This window comes from Acanthopagrus latus, chromosome 6, assembly GCF_904848185.1.
Source record: "Acanthopagrus latus isolate v.2019 chromosome 6, fAcaLat1.1, whole genome shotgun sequence".
Taxonomy (NCBI): domain Eukaryota; kingdom Metazoa; phylum Chordata; class Actinopteri; order Spariformes; family Sparidae; genus Acanthopagrus; species Acanthopagrus latus.
This window is the reverse complement of record NC_051044.1, coordinates 28,370,907-28,391,418: the sequence shown is the minus strand read 5'-3', so window position 1 is coordinate 28,391,418 and position 20,512 is coordinate 28,370,907. Positions and strand designations below refer to the sequence as shown.

Sequence of the window (20,512 nt, the reverse complement as noted above, 5' to 3'; positions counted from 1 at the left end):
TTCTGTTAGCGCTCACACAGTCCTGACAAGAGGGCCAGTCAGTTTGTCGCAGCACCTGTTTGTAGGAGCTGTAAAGCCCAGCTTCTCACTGTGTGACAGACAGAAAGGTTTGGGTTACTTAACCTAAGAAAATCTTGTGTTTTTTTTTTTTTTTTGTCAGTGCTGTTTATTCTGCTCTGAAATAGTGCGGGACTCGGTTTGAAAAGCGATATCACATTCTTCCCTGCACCAATCGGGATTTACCAGCGCTGGAATCGGAATCTGATGACAGTGGGCGGGATGTTGAAATATGGGCAAGCCACGACCACACAGTCCTGATGAATGAATAGTGTGTTTGTGACGTGTGATCAGCAAACTGTACCAGTGTTAAAATATGCAGAATGGAGTGTTACATTATGACGTATATATTAGTGGACAGTTATTACTGATGCATCGACTAAGAAGCATTTTAATATCTAGTGTTCTGGTTGAAGTGGGACTAATTTTGAATGCTTCTTATTAGTGGTTCTCAACCTTTTTTCAAGTCGCAACCCCTCATCACTGAGACTGTTCACGACATCCTGTCAGTTCTACATCAGACAACTGAATGACAATTACAATCAGAACTCATGTGACTCACACTTTGACTCTCACAAACGCACTCAATAAAATCTATTCTAAGGCAAATGACATCACGGTTGCAGGTAATGTAATGTTAAAAACTATTCTCCAGTCAAATCATGTTATTGATTTTTTTGTCCACAGTTGACTCAGTATCCTTTTGGCAGTCCTAGTCTTCACATAGAGGAACGATGCTTTACCTAACGTTGGGTCATTTAATATATGTCACTACATCATGTTTTACAAGCTCATCATATGTATTCAAGCAACTTGTGAGCAGCTGAATTGGAGTGATCTGCAAGGCGACTGATAAGCCTACCTAAAAAAGTTGAAATAGTTTCCTCTGAAAGGTGACTTAGGGTATGGTAGAGTTAGTTAGTTACTTTAAAATCCATTGCTGTTGAAGATTAAATTAATACAATCATTCCATATTGGTATTTCAGTAGCCACACTTTTGGATTACTGTTCAATTAAGGTTGTTTAATTTAAAGGTGCACTACATAGTTTTGGAGAATAAATTCAAACTCAGAATGTTAGTATCTACAATATCAATGAGTTAATAATACCATGTCAGAAAATATCAGTCTTTCCATAACTGAATAAACAAGCTGTTCTCTGAGGAAAATTAGGTCCCAGGAACACTGTTCAGGTGGCAGGGTCCGCCACGTATAAGCATGCACTTGTTTCTTCCCTCATGAAAATAAAGAGAAATTGTTAATGAAGTTGGATTAGGCATTAAAAATTAAAAAAAGATAAACAGTCAATGAAGATCTTTCTTCCCCAAAGTTACATAGTACACATTTAAACTGCTGGACATGAGGAGTCATGAGCTGGGCTGTAGGTTTCGTCACAGCTTTAATGGGAATACAAAAAAATGACAACATCATTTCCATCTGTACAGAACAGGTCGGAGGGAGATTTAGAAAACAAGCAGTGATGGCTGAATAGTGCCGAAACGAGGATCTCTTTGTTGTCCGCTGCATCAATCTCAGCTCTCAACTCAGCAGTCTGCAGGGAGGAAAGACTGACGTCAGCACGCTTTAAAGTATTGCTAAATGTTTTCACTGGAGCGATGAGCTTTATGGTAGTTGTTCACCTGGGCCTCATGACGTTCCCGTGCACCCCTCTGTATCTCTGATTGCTCAGGATGGAGGTGAGATCTTCTTTATAGGTCCCTTCATAGATGTCCGACCGGCGCTTCGTGTAGCTCTCACTTTCATCTCTGTGGAAAGAAACCATCAGCTGTTTGTGTTTCACTGTGTGGTCCTGTTGTTAATCTGACAGTCCACAGATCTGCAGACTGAACTGACATCATGCCTGCTGCGCTACCTACCCCAGCCGTTTGCCCATGATTGTCTGAAGGAACTTCCTGGCAGAGATTTGACCCAGGACCTTCCTGTAGCTGTTTGTAAAGATGGCATCAGCGTGGCGTCCTGAGCTAAAATCAGGAGGTGGACACTTTATTACATGACCGTGTTCAAGAGTAGCTTTCAGAAATAAAGTAAAACTGCAGTGCCGTGGGTGCGGTGGTCCAGCTTAAAGGGTCAGTTCATGTAAAAGCACATGATGGCCCAGCTGTGCAGATGTTTTTGTCTTATTTGTCCAGATGTTGAGGGTTCCTTCTGTCTTTTTTTGGAACCACGTTCTAACAAATAAGGATTCTCCTTAAAAACTGTTCACAGCGATGTCTGGAAATGATGCTTGAGTAACTGGTACACTTTTTATGGACGTACATGCTGATGTTGAATAATAATAAAAAAACAAAACCTAACATTTTTAAGATTTCATGGCTGTGAAGACTACTGAAGCAGTTTCCTTCGCCTCTCTTGTACTGAGGTGGAGGCGGAAATCCTAACAGCCAGATATCTTAAAATGAAATCAACCGTGATCCCCTGAAGGTAAGTGAGATTTTTTTTTTTCTTGGCTTGGGTAAACAGACCCTTTAAACCCCCCTTTACATCGGCCACTCAGTCCATATTAACAAACTGACCGTATCTCTGTCAGCTCCCTGGGAGGACTGTCGTCTTCCTGCAGCTGCTCTGCTGGATTCTTCATAGAAGATGTCATCAGGATGGACGTATCTCTCTGGCCGAACCTGACCAACATCCACGTTAACTAAATGAATGTGAAACATCGCACACAAGCACTTCCACACGCACATCATCCCCTGCTGATGTGTAAATATATTCAAATGTCTGCCCAGAAAATGCACTGATTAAATCATTACACAGAGTTTTGATGGTGAAGTTAGATTTCAGACATAAACAGTATCTTAAAAACACTCCTGTAAAATTAAATATTCCACAGCTTGGCTGTGATTAAGGCACCGTGTAAACGTAACATGTTGATTAATGCAGACACCTCGACCCTTTTTAGCATAACAAGTACCGAGGGCACAGCCATGACATGCAGTGAGAGGTTTAAACATCATGTGCTGCATGCGTGAATGTGCCCGTTCTTTAAGCCCTTGTGTCATTGTCTGAAATGAAGGTTACACTGTGTATTTTTCTTTTACACATGTTGATGTTATCCCTATAAATATTAAGTTAATTATTATGCTTTACATTTCACTTAGCATAGCTTTGTAATCATTTAATGTTACTAAATTTGACAGAATTGTATTCAGACACATACATATGTCAGATACACACACAAGATTATATTTGTATATATATACACACACCCACCCACACACACACACACATTTATATACATTCACAAAAATAATCTTCAAACACCTTGCAGTCTTTCTTCAAATTTCAGTACCTGAGTTTACCCATCCTCATGGATTTAAATGACTTAAATGACAATCTATGATAATCTATTAAACTCTCACACAAAAATTCAGTAATTTGTGTAAATCAGTCAGGACTCACCTAATGGACGGGTAGAGCGGGGAGCCTGATAAAGACATGACCAGGCAACAAAACAGCAGCAGTGCAGATTTCTCCATCCTCACAGCCAGTCCAGGAGAAGAATGGACAGCTAGGAATAAATGACAGGAGAAGAAATTACATTAGAAAAAAAAAATGCTGAAACCACAGTTCCCCTCAACCAGCCTCATCGCTCTGCACAGGGCACTGAAGTTACAGCAGGCAGACACGCGAGCTCTGGTGGAAAACATCAACATTTCGTTTGGAAAATGATCACAGACGTGAAAGTTGTGATATTACATTTACACACGTGGTGGACGAATTACCTAGATATTTTGTGTGAATTCAGAGTGTCCCTGCAGTTCCTCTTTATTCGGCACCTTCCACGTTCATCATCTCTCACTGCCAGGAAAGGACTGGACTGAGGAAACACTGGATCAGTGATTGTTAGCCCTGCATCCATGGTCAGTTTATATTGAACCTGGAGCGCCCAGACACTCCCCCATCACACATCATCATCATCTCTCTCTCTCTCTCTCTCTCTCTCTCTCTCTCTCTCTCTCGTTTTACTTGTGCTGCATGCTATTTTTTTTCTTTTTGTCTTTCTTCTCAGATTCAAATAAAAAAAAAACCCCAAACAATTTCAATCAAAAAAAATCTACATGAGAGGATGACACACTGTCTATTGTTGGACAGTATAGGATACTGAACACAATGGTCACTTTTTTAGAGCAGTCCAGTCCCAAACATGTTTTTCACCCATGCATGGAAAGGTTTGTTAAAAAAAAAAAGGATGACGTGTCTGTCACGAAGGCCTTTCTGCATTTAATTTGATAAATTGCCTACAGTGATGTCACTCAGTGGCTAAGTTGAAAGTTAAAATTGATGGAGTTACCCTTTAAGTTGTCCCCCTTGTGTGTAAATATGAACCTTCTGAAGACAAATATCATATTCAGAGGGTGCCAGTCTGAGGATGGAGAGGGCAACTGGACTGTCTTTGCTTACAGTTTGAATAGTGTGGGATGTTCGGCCATCTTAATCTTTGAAAAGCAGCTGACATATTGCCCCAAAGACACTTAATAAGACAGGTGACTCCAGTGGTTGTACAGGAAATTGTGCCCAAGATTTTGTCCTTATTTCTTGTTACAGGGTGAAGAACAGAAAAACAACTATTTGTGATTTGGTATCATCCACATGTGAAATTGCCTTCTGGTAAGGTTGACACCAGCCGGGTTGATTTAATATGGAGACAATTTGAGTGTACCCATTTGTCTTTAAGGTTTCTTTCTCTATGAAAGGTTATCCCAAGATGTTCTTACAGTTCACCAACTTGTAGGTCACTAGTTAGGACATGCCAATATCTTCAGACTCACTGCTTGATCTGTTGTCCCCTTTGAGAGTATCCCAGGACACCATCCAGGGGAGACTTGTTGGGGGCTTGTTCCAGTCTCAGATTTTCTAGATACTTTATTCCATGCTGTGTTTAGTTGTTTGTTGACATGTTATATCTCATTTAGTCTTTTTTTTAATGGAATTTAATTTGGGGGAAATTTGACTCCCTGCATGACAAAAAAGAATGTGTTGCCTCTGACTCATTACATTACCATTTTCTAAATGCTTTGTGCAAACTGTTCACTAAAATAGCCTCGTCGGCTATTGCCCCTCGAGGAAATACAAATGCACCTGTACCTTCAAAGGATTTGTCCTATAAGATCAGAACCTGGTGGGGAAGACAAACAAAACAAAAAACAACAAAAAACAAACAGAATCACCAAGTGCCTACCATGTTGGATATGAAAAAAGGGCGTATTGCAGCCTCATAAACTAGAACAGTTATGACTGGATTCAGACTGCAATGTTATTTATGTTGTGCGCTCCTTGTATTTTACAGTTGGTGATACAGATGGAGTGACAGCATAAACAGACATAATTGTATTATATTATATTCACTGGGGTCATTTCTGCAAAGAGAATTTAATAAACCTAACTATAATTTTTCATTTTATTTTAATTTTACCCATCTCCTTCCCTCCCCCATCCACCCCTCATCCTCGGGCTCCAGCTTGGGATCATAACGTGAAAACTAAGAACGCATCTCTTACAAATAACAGTTTAGCATTTATGGCCTCCTCAAGATTTTGGTAATACATTCTAATGAAGCTCTGAAGCTTATTTTCGCCGACGTCCGGAACGTGAAGAAGGTTTTTAGACGGGTCGTGAAGTTGGACGTACCGGAGGACCTATTTTACTAACGGACTGTTACGATGCAAGAGGAGTCTCTGTCCTCTCGTTCCGTCTTTGCTGAGCAGAACCGCCCCTTTTAATCCACAGCCAGGACCTTGACATTATAACCGTGTGCTGGTGATATCGTTCAGGTAGGATATTTGGCTCCTGACGCCATGTTATAAAGTAATAAAAATGAATAATAATCAGGCAAAGAGTTGCCCCTGTTTTGCGCTGGTGCGATTGGCTGCGGGCTAACGTCAAACACAAGTTATGGTCGTGATAGTTGTGGTAGTACCAGAAGTAATATACATATATATACGTAGGTAGAATTGTTGCTTCCGTTCTCAAATTTATCATTATCACCAACTGATATTATGAGTAACATTCGTGTTTTTGGCAGCTCAATGCGTTTTCCGGGTTCCTATCATGTCACGTTGGAATGTGGAGATACTCCTCTTGGTATTCAGGCGTCTTTGGCGCCACTTGCCAAGAGCGTCTAAATGACATTCACCCACACAGCTATTTATTCCGTAAGACACGTAGGGGACAACGTGTGGGCTGCAAAGTCGGCTAAAAGTTGCTAACTTCACTATGTGGTTCCTCGGTTAGCGCTAAGTCCGACATTAGCCAAAAACCCTGTGCTCTTGTAGCTAGCTAACTTCGACAGTCATGGAGCACATGAGGACGTTAAAGCCCTTGTTTACCATTCCCCAACACTGGAAACCCATCAGGTGTATCCGAGCCAGATATTGCTCTAATTTAGCTAACAGCGGTGTGACTTCTAAAGAGAGGAGGACAACTGTAGACAAGTTCAAGTCCCAGGTATCCTCTGGTCCGAGCTTTCAGGATTTCATCAGAGGAGTGTCAGTCAAGAAGACTTATGCCGCAGATGGAGACTGCTCTGACCATCAGAGTTATCTGTCTGAGGACCTGGAGCTGGGGAAGTCAAGAAAAGGTTGGTCTGCATAAAAAAAAATAAAAAACAAAACAAAACATCAAGTTGATTTGTTAGGTGCTTGGGAGAAATGCTGAGCTGCTGTTTTGACTCACTGTTGCAGTGTATTTTGAAACCTATGGCTGTCAGATGAATGTGAACGACACAGACATAGCCTGGTCCATACTACAGGGGAAGGGCTATCTACGCACTGTTGACTTAAGTGAGGTACAGGAGAACTTTATCTCGCTACAATTTTAAGATCAGTCAAACAAAAGTGACAAACCATTTGACTAAAGATGTTACTGTGCCCAACAGGCAGATGTTGTCCTTCTGGTAACATGCTCCATAAGGTAAGATCAAGGCACAAGCTTTTTGAAATGTTACATTTTGACAGAAAATTTTATAATGCACCAAAAATGGCGTTACCAGAGTTTTCATGAGTGCAATTTAATGCACCAACTAATTGAGAGACTTGAACTCTTCTTTTAACAGAGAAAAAGCTGAAGAAACCATCTGGAACAGACTACAACAGCTAACGGTTATGAAGAAGAGACGGTTAAAGACGCAAACACCAATGAAAATTGGGATATTAGGTAAATTATTTGACTAATGTGCACAACTTGGGGTGTCTGACGGAGGCAACGAATGTAGATCAGTGGCTGTGTTTGTCCAGGGTGCATGGCAGAGAGGCTGAAGACGGAGCTTTTGGAGCGGGAGAAGCTGGTAGATGTTCTTGCAGGTCCAGACGCCTACCGGGACCTCCCCCGCCTCCTGACTGTAGCTGACGGAGGTCAGCAGGCGAGCAACGTGCTGCTGTCGCTAGAGGAGACCTACGCTGACATCATGCCTGTCCACCGTGCTCCTCAGGGATACAGTGCTTTTGTGTAAGTTGTTTTCTCGAGGGAAGTTATTCACCCTGATCTGGAGAGCGTTACTGTGTCATTATGTTGCAGCCTCTGATGACTTTGTGTGTGTCTTTTGTGCCGGCAGGTCCATCATGAGAGGCTGTGACAACATGTGCAGTTACTGCATTGTTCCTTTCACCCGAGGGAGGGAGAGGAGTCGACCGGTGGGCTCCATACTTGAGGAAGTTCGTATGCTGTCTGACCAGGCAAGTTAGAGCTTCAACTCTCAACTGCTACGTTTGTGTATCACAAGCACGCAAACAGTGGCCCTGTTCAGACCTGGTATAACCATCTGTGCTGAGTGGTTGACCACAAGTGGACGGCTTTAAGTACAGTTGTGCATGCCCCCAAGATGCATTGGGTGCATATTTAAGATCAGATCAGCCAGACCACATTCAGACACATGTTGCCATATTCTTTTAGCAGTGTGCACGCGGGCCACACTGATGACCTACTCAACTGATGTCCTCTGTAAAACAAGAGAAAGGAGAAGCAACAACAACCGGCAGAATGGACTAAACACTGTCTGTGTGGTTCACTATGACCGCGATATCCCCGGACTCCCCACACATTGTGTGATTTTAAGAGTTGGGTTCGCAGAAACTTCAAAAAAACTTGTCTAAACTTGTCAAAATGGCAACGGATAATTCCATTTGTGACTTTTGGTAAATTTGGGCATTAAGTGCAAAACATGAAATAGATTCTTTTGTTGGAAAACATGTCAGGCATCGCTGTACCAGCCTGTCTGCTTCTGTGCCTAAAATGCGTCTTACCTGCCAACATTCACCAGCTGTTTGACAACGCTGTTTAAACCATCTTCACAATTTACATTAAATTCATGAAAGAACACAGCATTTTATTGACAGTGAACATCCAGAATTTTACAAATACAGTACAGATTAACTGATATAGCACACTGCTGTGGAGAAAACCCCAAGACTCCTTTAAAAATCCCTCAGGTTTGTGTTTGGAGAAACTTTGTACATTTTGTGAAATTTAATGCAAATTCTGTTATTTGGACCTTCTTGTAAATTTGGCAAGCATTATATCAGAATTTCTTTCTTTGTATCTGTTTGTCTCAGTCTCAAGTACGCGTTTGTTTGCATATAGAGCAGTTTCCCAGAAAGTGAGCATTTTAATGTCAGGTGTGAGCTGACCTGTGTTTGGATCTCTCCAGGACGAATGTTCATACCACGCCTGATCTGGCTCAGTGTTAGTAATACTAGTACGCTGTAGAGGATGAGGAGGTCAGACATTTAATGTGGTGTGTGTGTTGGATGTTTTTGTTCAGGGTGTGAAGGAGGTGACTTTGCTAGGTCAGAACGTGAACAGCTACAGAGACACGTCAGAGGAGCAGTTCTGCAGCCCAGACCTGACCCAGCTCAGCCGGGGTTTCAAGACCGTCTACAGACCAAAACAGGGAGGTCTGCGCTTCTCCGACCTGCTGGACCGAGTGTCACGCATCGATCCTGACATGAGGATCAGATTCACTTCCCCTCATCCCAAGGATTTCCCTGACGAGGTAGGCAGCACACAGACGGAAAGGGTCCGGAGTGTTCGGAAGTTCAAACAAAGTGTGACGCATGTGCTCTTTGACGTGGAAAACAGATGGCTGTTTCATGTGGAAATTCTTAAAAACGTAGACAATGCATGTTAAAAACAATCGGAGTAACAATGTACCATTCAGAAGGCAAATCAATTCATGGGTGAGAAATTATAATAATTCCAAAGTATGACCACCAGATGGCCATGCAACATCTGTAGAAAGAAATATAAATAATGTATTGACAAAAATGTATTGCACAAACAAAAGGGAAGAAACAGCAGGGACTTGTTACATTTCACCTGCTTTCATTTCTGCTTAAGACAGCAGCTGCTAAATATGCATTCTCAAAAGCTCTAGATTATAACAAAATAAAGCGCTGCAAAACTTTTTCCTACTTGATTACACTTTCCTACAAAATCCTGCTTCTTTCTTTTTCCTGTATCAACCATGATGATTGAGACTTCCTGACCTGGTCTATGTGCTGGTGTTGTCAGGTCTTGCATCTGATTGCGGAGCGCGGGAACATCTGTCAGCAGATCCACCTCCCCGCCCAGAGTGGGAGCAGCAAGGTCCTGAAAGCGATGCGCCGTGGGTAAGAGACCACTGTGCTTCATTCCCCAGTCAAATCATCAAAGCAATTAGTTTCTTGAAAATTCTCTTATTCGAATTTACAGCTACACAAGAGAGGCCTACCTGGATCTGGTGAGGAACGTCAGGAGAATCATCCCAGGTGGGCGACAAAATTTTTTTTTTTTTTAAATTGAGTTGCAAGGATGGATTCCGTCAAGATACTAGTACAATATTTGACTTATGTGAAATTAAAACCGCTGTTGTATCACAGCCATGTTGCACTTCCCTGCTCATAATTTAAGATAAAGTCATGTGTTTTCTCGGTTTAATGTGTGTGTGCGTGTGTGTGCGTGTGTGTGTGTGTTAGGGGTGAGTCTCAGCAGCGACTTCATCTCAGGCTTCTGTGGGGAAACGGAGGACGACCACCTGCAGACTCTGTCTCTGATCAGGGAGGTGGGCTACAGCGTGGGCTTCCTGTTTGCCTACAGCATGAGAAAGGTGAGCTTTGGTGTGTTCGTGCTGTACGTGATACCACATAAATATTCTCTATTTCCTTATGAAATCCAAGCTGTTGTTTTCAGGTGTTCTTTTCAGACACCCTATGAAATCGGCTGTAAATGTTTCTCTCTCAGAAAACACACGCCTTCCATCGGCTACAAGACGATGTGCCGGCGGAGGTGAAGCAGCGGAGGCTGGCGGAGTGTATCGGCGTGTTCAGAGAGGAAGCTGCGAGGGTCAACGCCGCTCTCATCGGCAGCACACAGCTTGTCCTGGTGGAGGGAGTGAGTGCTCGCTAAAACTAAGATAGTGAACATGGGAATCATCACCCTCCCTCAGCGTCTTCATGGTAGCATGGTGGAATTTGCATTTCGCTCAAAGCAAGTGCTGCCTCACAGACCTCGTTCTCATAATATGAGGGAGGTGATTGATTGGCTCCTATAGAAATACAGACATTGAATTATGAATGAATAAGCCCCCCTTCACCTGGATAAAAGAGGAAGCCCTGTTCAACTGTATCAGGCTACGGCAACATGTTACCAGGCAACACCGCTCAACTCTGCTCTCCATTTTCATGCAGGAGAGTAAAAGATCTGCTCAGGACCTGTGTGGGAGAACCGATGGCAACATCAAAGTGATTTTCCCCAAAGAAGATGTTTCTGCTCAGCCTGCAGAGTCCAACAGTGCACCGGTCAATGCTGGAGACTATGTGCTGGTGAAGGTAGTATAGCTTTACAAAGTCTCACACTTGGTTACATTTTTTTTTTAATTAAAAACAAGCCTGACTTGTAGATTTTAATTTAAAAACGGATATATTGGTATTAATTTGCTGAGGAACTATAACAATATACTATGTTTAAAATGAACGATAAATAACAGTTTTCTAACTCAAGTAGATGGCGGGGTCCATATCACAGCTATAAAGTCAAAGACAGATTGGCTGTCAGTGATCCCAAAGAAATCGTTCCCATATCTGTGGGATCACTGACAGCCGATCAGAATCCGTCTGAATTTACAGAGGCATCAATTAGTTTGATTCTGGAGACATTTTTCTACAAATGATTGTTGAAGGAATGCTGATAATATTGGTTTTATATCTGTAGCTGACCTCTTTTATGTTGACTAATTCATGGCATTCAGGAAACACTCAGTCTTGGTTACGTATCCAACTTGTTAAACACTTAGTAAAGAGTCCGTGGCACTAATGGGGTCTCTGAAGTGCGTCTTGTCGTTTGATGGTGTCCCCAGGATGACTGACTCTGACTCATACAACAGAAGAAATAAAAGGCAACAGCGGTCATGTCGAGTGTTGGATTCTCTGAACTCTGCTCATCTTTGAGGAATTTCCTGAAAGGCTTTTTACATTTTGTTTGCTTCTTTCTTAGTTTTTTTTCCCCCTCTGTGCATCGTGCAGCAGTAACAGCTCATCTGGAACTATTTTCCCAAGATGCTGACACAGCAGGAGTGTGCAGCGGCCGCTTGGCGCTACTGTTGACAGAACGTTATCATGTGGACGGTCACATTGTTATCATTATAATGACAGTGGTCCATCTTTGTGTGGATGGCTTTTGCTTTTTGCACCAAAGAGAACTGATATGGGTTTTTAAAAAAAAAAAAAAAAAAAAGTAAAAAAACACTCTACTCTCATCTGAGATAACAACATGTACATTTCGTCTCCAGTCAGTGATCTTGATAAAGGTACTGGCTAAGGTCTGGAGTCGGTCCCTGGGTGCATAAGCTGGCCACCGCTCCCTCAGGATGGGTTCAATGCAGAGCACCAGTTTCACCATGTTGTACTTCACATGATATGTGACATAAAATGGCAGATTTCAAGATTCAAGAATCAAAGGTTTAATTTATCACATGCAATTATACAAGTACAGCAGCAGTGAAATGATTTTTCTTCTTCTTCTAAAATGAGAAAACAATCCCAGGTGTTCAGGTTTAGACATCTTCATTAAAATCACATAAAAGGTCTCAGAAACTAGCACGAACAAACAGTCTGCTTATAGTCAATGGTAACAGTCGGAGGACATCATTTCAACACAGTGGAGAACTTTAAGGCATTGTCTGGTCATTTAAAAGGTTTCTTCGTTCACTCATTCCCTCTCTGTGTCTTTGATACAGATTCTGTCGGCCAACTCGCAGAGCCTGAGAGGCCGCGCCATCAGCCACAGCTCCCTGAGTGGCACGGTGAAGCACTGCCAGCTGGATGAACACGTGGCCTCAGACCTCAGCAGGACTGAGACCTGCCCTTGATGGACCCGGGTGTCACCGCGGGATACAAACTCTTATTCCTATGGAAAACTAGCACACTACCCCTTGTTGACAGTGACACAAAGAGGCTGGTTTTACTGGGATCAGCTTACAGTCGCCCTGGACTGCTTTTGTATACAGTCAGTACTTACTAGAGCTGCTATGATAAGTTGATTAATTGACTAGTGAGTCAATATGGAAATCATTGTTGGCTGCAGCACTAGTAATATCAATGTGTATGTACAAACTGAACTGCTGAAAATACAAAAACCTGTCCAGATGATGTCAGATATAGTGATTATTTAATACAAACGACTGCATCTTATGCGTTTTGTCTTGTGCTTGATTGATGGCTTCACGTTTTTTTTTTTTTTTTTTTTCTGGGACTGCAGTCAAAATGTCGCGGGTCAGCACATTTGCCAAAATCGCTCCGTGAGCTACAAAGTCAGAAAGTTTTAGAAAGATTTTTTTTCCCCAAAGTCAGCAGCAGAAAGTGCTTTGGAAGAAGCATGTTATTATAAAGAAGATGATTGTAGTGACAAACTGCAAACCCTGTCCTGCAGACCGAGTCCTGTTATTATACGACTGCTGCAGTAACCTTGCTGGAAAAGTGAATCTACATTTAATATATAGAAAACCTGGTCTGAGTTCAAATTTTAACAGATAGAAAAAAAACAGCATGAAAAGAAAGCTAAATTTTAGAAGATTTGAGGAGAAGCCTGTCTTGTTTCTCAGGCTTGTAGGAGAAGTTGTTCTCTGGCTGTGATCATGGAGGCGTGTGCAGTGCAGAAATGATCTCTGGCAGTTTGCATAAATGCCTTTCTAACCTGTGAACTGGACATCTGTCGCAATCAGGATATTGTCCTAGAGCAAGAAAAAAAAAAAAAAAATACCACAGAAACATCAGTCAGTAACAGCTTTGAGGCTATGACTTCTGTAACCTACACATTTAAGAAGATCTCTGCTCTCGTTTAAATTCCATGGCATATAAAACAAGCAGTTTTACAGGACGTATGCAGTCTCCTACCTTCAGGATCTGAAGCTGGGTGTTCAGGAGGTTCATGTTTCTCAGTGCAGGAAGTGGGTATCCCTTCGCAAGTTGAACTATGAAGCAAAATTCATACGTTTTAATAAACAAAGTCAAAGTCCAACATTATAAATATTATTTTGACATTGGCCTGGGTTTTGTGTTATATTTTCATTATATTAAACATCATTCAATGGATAAACATAAAAAGAACTAGAACACACAGGGTTAAATGAACTCTAAAACAGCAATGCAGTGTAATTCTACTAGATGTCTCTCGCCTGTCTTTTTAAATCAGCAATGAGATTTTCTTTGTTTTGGCCACTTGGGGGCAGCAGAAACAAATTGTGGACACACATCACATCACCTTTCTTAAAAAAACAGTTGCTCATAATATTCACACATCCATCAGTTATGGAGCAACATTATTATTTAATTGGATTCCTGTCCAACATTCACTCTCCTCTAGTTCTCTTTTTGGTCTCTACCAGCTTCTGAAGGGAAATATCTCGCTTTTTTTGCACCACCATGTTCACCAGCTAATCTCTGACTGTGTCTGTGTTTGGTACAGAGCAGGTAGTGTTCAGCGGGTTTTAAGGGCTTTTTCTCTAAATAAAAGCTGCCTGACTGCAGTGGCGAGAGTGGATTAAAGCATGTTGCAGCTGCAAAGGCAAACAATGAGCTGAAACTCAGTGTAGAGCTCCATAAATCTGAGGAGAGCAGCAGATTCAGCTTGTTATTCTCTGTAGGCTCATCATTACGAGTGACCCCTTTCACATTGTCAGTGATAGCGATACTGATTATCGCTGCTTTTAAGTAAACCTCATTCCTAGTTTTGTAAATTCACGAGACTATTTAGAGCTTTGAATGTAAGTGAAAGAATTTGAAATGAATTCTAAAAGTTATAGGAAGCCAGGAGAGCTTGTCTGCAACTGGCTTGACTTCTCTTCTCGGTTTTATACAGCGCTGTTTTCACAGATTCACAGTTCTGTATCTGAAGCCTGTCTGCAGAGCATTTAGTAGTGATACAGCACCTCCTTCATAGGGAGTACGAACTGAAAATGCAAGCACTCACCATTCAGCACGGGTATCACCACCACTTTGAGGACCATTTCAAAGATGCTGTCCAGGGACTTGACCTGCAGGGGTTAGAGTCGGGGTTAGTCTGTTGTGTTGGTACTGATGGAACCTGCGGTGACTCATGTTAGAATGCAGCTCTCACCCGAAACTGTCCCACGGAGCTCGTCCCCAGGGTCAGATCAAATCTGTGAAAAAAAAAAAAAACAGACAGGCAAAATTAGTCTGTGACGTTCATCTTTACGGAGACCTTTTGGCCCCACTTTTCTCTTCTGAGAGCAATTAGTGTTTTTTTTTTTTTTTTTTTTTTTTTAGTAACTCGCCTGTTTAGGTTGACAGCTCCAGCCAGCCTCATTCCGCTGAGAAACACTTGGGCGCTGACGCTGGTTTCCTGCAGGGACAATTACAAAAAGTCAAAGTCAAACTCTTATTAAAGTAAACAGCTCAGTTTTTGCCAACCTATTGTCTTTCATTGAGATCATTAACTTTTCCTCTGGAATCTTCAAATTTTAGTCAATTAGTGCATTTTTTCAATTTCAAATTATTGGATTATCTCAATAAAAGACCAGAGGTTGGCAAAACGTGGCTGGCAACAGTCAGGTTTTCGCTTTAAATTCTCTTAATTAAGTTAATACTGATGGCACAGCGTAATGGCAAAATGGAAAAATGACACCATCAACATATAGCTTGGTTCCCTATAAAGCTCACGTTCACTATTCTGTTGAGGATTGAATAAGGACTACTGCAAAACCAAAACAAGTACAGACACAGTTTTACCCAGTTGCTATCCCCAGTTAACGGTGGAGCGACCGGAATAACTGTGGAAACTCTACACTGTAAAAGACCCCCACTGATGGAGGGGGCAAAGAAGGTGAGGAGGAAGAGTGATAGAAACCGAGGTGAAATGAGAGTGAAGCGACCATGGGGAGTGCTGTGATTGTGTCATAGTCTGTTCCCCTGCCGATGTGTTCCCCCTTCCCAGCCGGACTTGAGACTGTTCAACACCGCCATATTCTCCATTTGAGCAGCAAGCAACAAACATCCCTATTTATTTATACAACTGGGTGTTTGACCCTGCCTTTTCACAGCACTCGGATCATGGATTTCTGGGCCAAAGTGGGATTCTTAGGGTTGTTTTTTTTTTGCTTTGGTCGGTAGCCATGTCGCTAACACTGTCTTTGTGACACACAAACGCTGGGGGGGAGACATAGACAAAGTTGACAAGTTCTCTATATGAGCTTCAAACTACAGACAAAAAACCTAATGGTAGGCTGCATATTACCATAGCCACTGCTTTGGTCTTGCCGGTCACCAGCAAGTCCAGCATATGTTGTGTTTCGCTGCTGGTTTTGGTGTTGGTCTATGCTGGTCTTTCCAGCAGAGTGCCATTACCTACCTAGCTCAGTTAGCCAGTCAGGAGCCACGGGCAGTTAGGACTACCGGTTGGCATAGTAACCTTGAGTAATTTTTTTCTGCAAACCAATATACAGAAGTTGTTGTTTTCTATAGTGTTCACCTTTTTGTCATGCCAGTCTGTGTAACCTACCAAGTTCAGGACGAAGAGAGAGGTAAGCGTGGCATTGGGTTGGATGGCGTAGGCCGTCACCGTGCCGGTGGCATTAACTGTCATGCTGTTAGGCTCAAAACTGACGAAGGGATCCTTAGATGTCCTCACCACCAGTTTCATCATCAGACCCGGGAAACGCCTGGCAATCTGAAAAATACACCAAGATACCGCTGACTGCTTGCCAATGTAGGTAATGCCTCTTATTAAATCAGCGGAATGTGTGTGTCACCTCCGGGATGAAGACTCCAAACGTTCTGGTGTTGAGTCGGATGGGAGATAATCTCGGGATCTGTTGCGACAGAAAGTTTGTAGATGAGTGTGATGTCGTGACGGTGGACTGATGAGGGAAATTTGGGGGATGAAGCTCACCATGTCGTCGGTGACGTCCTGGGTGAGGATTCCCGCTCTGTTGTAGACGAAGCCTGCGGAGTTGGCAGTGAAGGCGGACAGGCTGATGTACACCATGTTGCTGACCTGGGGCGGCAGGGAGATGGCTTTCGGGGAGAAGGGAGGCTCCTGATGGTTCCCGATGTTGTAAAACTCACCCTAAATGACAAAGACGGACAGAAAAGTTCTCACATGACCAGGTTTGTCTTTTTTTTTTAAAATTACCAACCTGTCCTTAAATGTGGAGTATAATGGTGTGCAATTTTTTCTTACCTTCAAGTTCAAGTCAATGGCGGATGCTGAAACTGCGGGCGGCGACACCATGGAGTATTCAATCTCGGCATGCTTGTCCACCTTGGCCAAAACTGCAGCGAGGTAGAAAGTCTCTCAGAACACTTGGCATCAAGACACCCAAGTATTTGACACAAAGGGATTATGTTTTCTTTTACCGTTGAGAGTTTGCAGACGAGGGTTCATGTCAGATACCGCCTTGGTCACCAGGGGGCAGATCTGCAACATTAAAGACCAGAGAAAAGTCTATTCTTAGACTCCAAAAGACACTCGGTGTTTCTGAGTGAATGATTCTTCGAATCTTCTTCCAGAATGAATACACCATTGTATGTTTGCTTTTGTTTAGCAAGTGAAATGGTAAATGGAGATACACCTAAGGCAGATTTTCCTCTCCATTCATCCTCAACACTAAATTATGACATGTCTGACCAAATTTCGTTTTACACAGCATCCACGTTTTTTGGTGCCAGGGTTTCCTCAATGGCCGTTCTCAGTCCCTGAGTAAAAGTTTCTCCTGGCAGTTGTGAACAAGTTAGAAGAGGAACGCGTCAAGAGGAAACTCCTCGACTCCCCTCACCTGTTTCTCCATTGCCCTCTGCAAAGCCCTATTAATGTATTTTGAGAAGAGATTGTACAGCCAGCTGCAACAGAAAGCAAACACGGTGGTCAGAGGGGAACGCTGCACGCCAAGGACGAAAACATGGCTTCAATCGCAGTGCACGGCGAGCTTCCTTTACCTGCCCCCGCCGTGGAATTTGACTCTAGCGCTGCCGACGTTGGCGGCACAGTCTGCGCTGCTGACCGTGGGATGGCCTGTCGCATCCCTGCCCACGGCAATGGTGGCAGAGATACTGAGATCCCTCACATCCAGGTCAAAAGAGCCGCTGTCCCTTCTGTCAAGAGAGAGACGTCACCGCTGCAGCAAAAATATCACACAACACATCTGAATGCATTGAAGAGGAAATCTTTTCTCACTCACATGAAGAGGTACTTGACCCTCCAGTTTCCATGCAGACTGATAAAGGCACCAGTAATGGACATCTTGACACCCGTCCCTGCCACCAGAGTCACTGCAGATGTCGGCAGTCCAACGCTCTTGATATTGATGCTGAAAGAAACCGCATGCTTGTTTGTAAAAGGAACTTGGTTTTCCCAGTATCCCAGTTTTTCTTACAGAATGCGCAGTGTTGGATGAACTGGTGACTTACTTTGACAGGCTGTACCTGACCTTGCCGATGCCAGACACCCTCTCTTTCCCTGAAAAATCTGGGATCCGGATGGCTTTGAGTTTCTCCTGGAGTGCCGCCATTCCCAGTTGTCTGCCTGCAACGGAATGCAAGACAATTTGATGATGAAACACTGGAGAGATCGTTGCCGTTTTTCGAATGACGGGGGGAAACCGGTGCTGCAGTGCTTACCATATTCAAGGCCTTTTGCTGTCAGTCTGACCTTCACCCCGGGTTCGGTGCTTAAGGTCATAGGGACCAGGGCCACCAGGGCCAGCCAACAGTACAGGGACATCTTGACTGTTGGGAGACAAAGAGGACAAGATTGTTGACAGAATTCTCATGTTTTTTTCTGAATATAACACCCTTAAAATCAGGCAAAGTTTCTGCTTTTGTGTGATTGGCACATTTGCTTTTCTACAAAGTACACTTAGGAAGCAATACAGCGAGGCTTCCTCTTTACAGAGTGCCTCTCCCTTTTATTACAAGTTACTGGTTCCTTATTCTGCAGACGTCCCACTGATAGATGCCTTAACGTAGATTACTTACTAAGTGGCTTCTCCTTAAAGCACAGACCATTCTTTACTTTCGTACTGTGATGATAGTCATCTGAAATGTGACAGGGAGCCCTCCCACAGGGAGATCAGACATAGAACTGTGGAAACCACTGGTTCGTCCTTTAACGGTGTCTTGTGTTTTAATAAGCATATCATATCATATGTATTTTTTAAAAGGGCAGTTTGTAGTTTTGGAGAAGAAAATCAAACACTGAATTTTAGAATAACTTTTTTTCCCCATAACGGACTAAACAAGCTGTTCTCAGAGGACAAGAAAGAGGTAGCAGGGTCCGACACATTTAAACAAAGTAAAACAGTATGAAATAGTGCTGTCCTTTAAGGTCAGTTTGTTAATTCAGTCACGAAGTGGGTATATTTAATTTGTTTAGCCGTAAAATCAGTCAATGAAGATCTTTCTCCTCTGATTAAAAATTCTTCCCCCAAACTACAGAGTGCACCTTTAAATTAAAGGGTTGATGTGAAAATGAACCCCACAACAAATTCATGTCCTGGACTGAAGAGTTGATATGTTTGCCTCTGAAAGCATCTCTACCCGCACTGTGTGTCAGACATACAGATACATGTAATTGTGCTGAAGAGCTACTTGAGTGCATGTACTCGCCAGTGCAGCCTTGGGATTCCTGCTTCAGTGCAGGCTTGTGAAAGAGCTAACTGTCAGCTGAAGAAGGAACCACATGAGCACTTGATTCAATTAGGCTGAGATTAAAGGCGCAGGCCACCATTTTAGCCCGAAAGTGGATCTTTGAGTCGGTGCAGAAATCTTTGAGATTTTACAGACAAAAAATGCGCTTTCTTGAATATTCATTACTCACGCTTCAAGACACAATTCCAATTTTTCAGTGCTGCGGCAGTCACGTGAAGAGCTCTATCAGTCCTTGAGAGAAATGAGAAACATTTAATTAATCTTGTGCTCCTCTCTGCTGCCCTTGGTGCTTGAACTTCACTATGTTACATGTGCGAATAAGAGATTTAGGCTCTGAATGTGGCAAAGGACTGAACTGATGATCTAAGACATGTGACCATCGGTGGAAACCCGTCTTCAGGACATTTCCATGTGGGTCACAAGTGCGGTGGAGGAAGGGAAGTATTATTTTCTACATTAATGTGCACAAAACAAATACAAAAATGAAACTCCTCTCGTCTCTGACTGTACACACAAGGACATCGGCACTTAATTTTTTTCCCAAGTCGTTATTTTTCATCAAAAGACAAGCAGCGCTGTCGCCACTATCTTTCCTACCCTGTTTTTTACAGCCACTTTACACACTTACTAAATGTGTAACACTTGTCTTACTTGTTTGCTTCCAAGTGCACATAATTGAATACCTATCGTACATAAAAATTCTTCACACCAAACACAACAGCCTATCCACACTGGAATCTGCCTTTGTTAAGAACACTTCCTGATAACTTAAAGTTTTAAGTAGCACCAATGCAGACCATATACAGCAGCTCTTACCTGAAGCAGCAGTTTTTCAGGACCAGACAGCTTCGGATGTGTCACTCTGACTACCAACAACTGGACTGGGACTTGCATTTATATAGGCAGAGTGAAAGAGGAAGTGGAGCACACAGCCTCTAATTCATTTAGTCAGTCAGGAGCTGAACCTGGCCGGGGGAATCTCCCACATAGAACAAACATTAGCACACTCGACAATGTACATTTCTTCATTACTTCACCGCCCTGCTCTCTTATAATCTCTTCAAAATCCCAATCCACCAACAGTGCTCTTATCTGAGTGCTGTTTACCTGAAAAACAAACTCATACCGCCACAGTTTGACAGAGTTTTCAACTATCTTGTGTTTGTACTGTTGCTGATAACGTTGTTTTCCAGTTCCTTCAGTGAATTTGCGGTACAGCACATAGAGATACAAGTGCAAAAGTAGGCCACCTTGTTTATGAGTGTATAATTATAAAATAAAGTTTATGGGCAGGCGAGAGGGTAT

The 20,512-nt window shown here is 42.6% G+C and overlaps 3 protein-coding genes across 4 annotated transcripts; 1 reads left to right on the top strand and 2 right to left on the bottom strand.

The window, feature by feature from the left end:
- Positions 1-1,468: 1,468 nt before the first annotated feature.
- ghrh (growth hormone releasing hormone) lies at positions 1,469-3,916 on the bottom strand. The gene is made up of 6 exons (XM_037101865.1): positions 3,800-3,916; positions 3,477-3,585; positions 2,591-2,695; positions 1,934-2,038; positions 1,697-1,822; positions 1,469-1,608 (listed from the first exon to the last, which is right to left on the bottom strand). Exons 2-6 carry the CDS (start codon positions 3,551-3,553, stop codon positions 1,596-1,598), a joined length of 426 nt encoding a protein of 141 aa, XP_036957760.1. The 5' UTR covers positions 3,554-3,585; positions 3,800-3,916; the 3' UTR covers positions 1,469-1,595.
- Positions 3,917-6,048: 2,132 nt separating this feature from the next.
- cdk5rap1 (CDK5 regulatory subunit associated protein 1) lies at positions 6,049-12,797 on the top strand. The gene is made up of 13 exons (XM_037101531.1): positions 6,049-6,654; positions 6,758-6,861; positions 6,952-6,986; positions 7,129-7,229; positions 7,310-7,520; positions 7,627-7,747; positions 8,833-9,063; positions 9,582-9,679; positions 9,762-9,817; positions 10,025-10,155; positions 10,290-10,439; positions 10,736-10,876; positions 12,283-12,797. The coding sequence occupies exons 1-13, from the start codon at positions 6,369-6,371 to the stop codon at positions 12,412-12,414; spliced, it is 1,797 nt and encodes a 598-aa protein (XP_036957426.1). The 5' UTR covers positions 6,049-6,368; the 3' UTR covers positions 12,415-12,797.
- LOC119021311 (bactericidal permeability-increasing protein-like) lies at positions 11,991-20,120 on the bottom strand. 2 transcript variants are annotated; one of them, XM_037101528.1, is made up of 17 exons: positions 20,024-20,120; positions 19,377-19,438; positions 18,179-18,286; positions 17,969-18,083; positions 17,740-17,868; positions 17,498-17,653; positions 17,338-17,401; positions 16,919-16,979; positions 16,743-16,834; positions 16,452-16,628; positions 16,312-16,371; positions 16,062-16,229; positions 14,839-14,906; positions 14,661-14,703; positions 14,514-14,577; positions 13,439-13,515; positions 11,991-13,275 (listed from the first exon to the last, which is right to left on the bottom strand). In XM_037101528.1, exons 3-17 carry the CDS (start codon positions 18,279-18,281, stop codon positions 13,234-13,236), a joined length of 1,419 nt encoding a protein of 472 aa, XP_036957423.1. In that variant the 5' UTR covers positions 18,282-18,286; positions 19,377-19,438; positions 20,024-20,120; the 3' UTR covers positions 11,991-13,233. The 2 variants fall into 2 exon arrangements, with proteins under 2 accessions (XP_036957423.1, XP_036957424.1); XM_037101529.1 differs by lacking the exon at positions 19,377-19,438 and having other exon boundaries at positions 20,024-20,046.
- Positions 20,121-20,512: the final 392 nt, after the last annotated feature.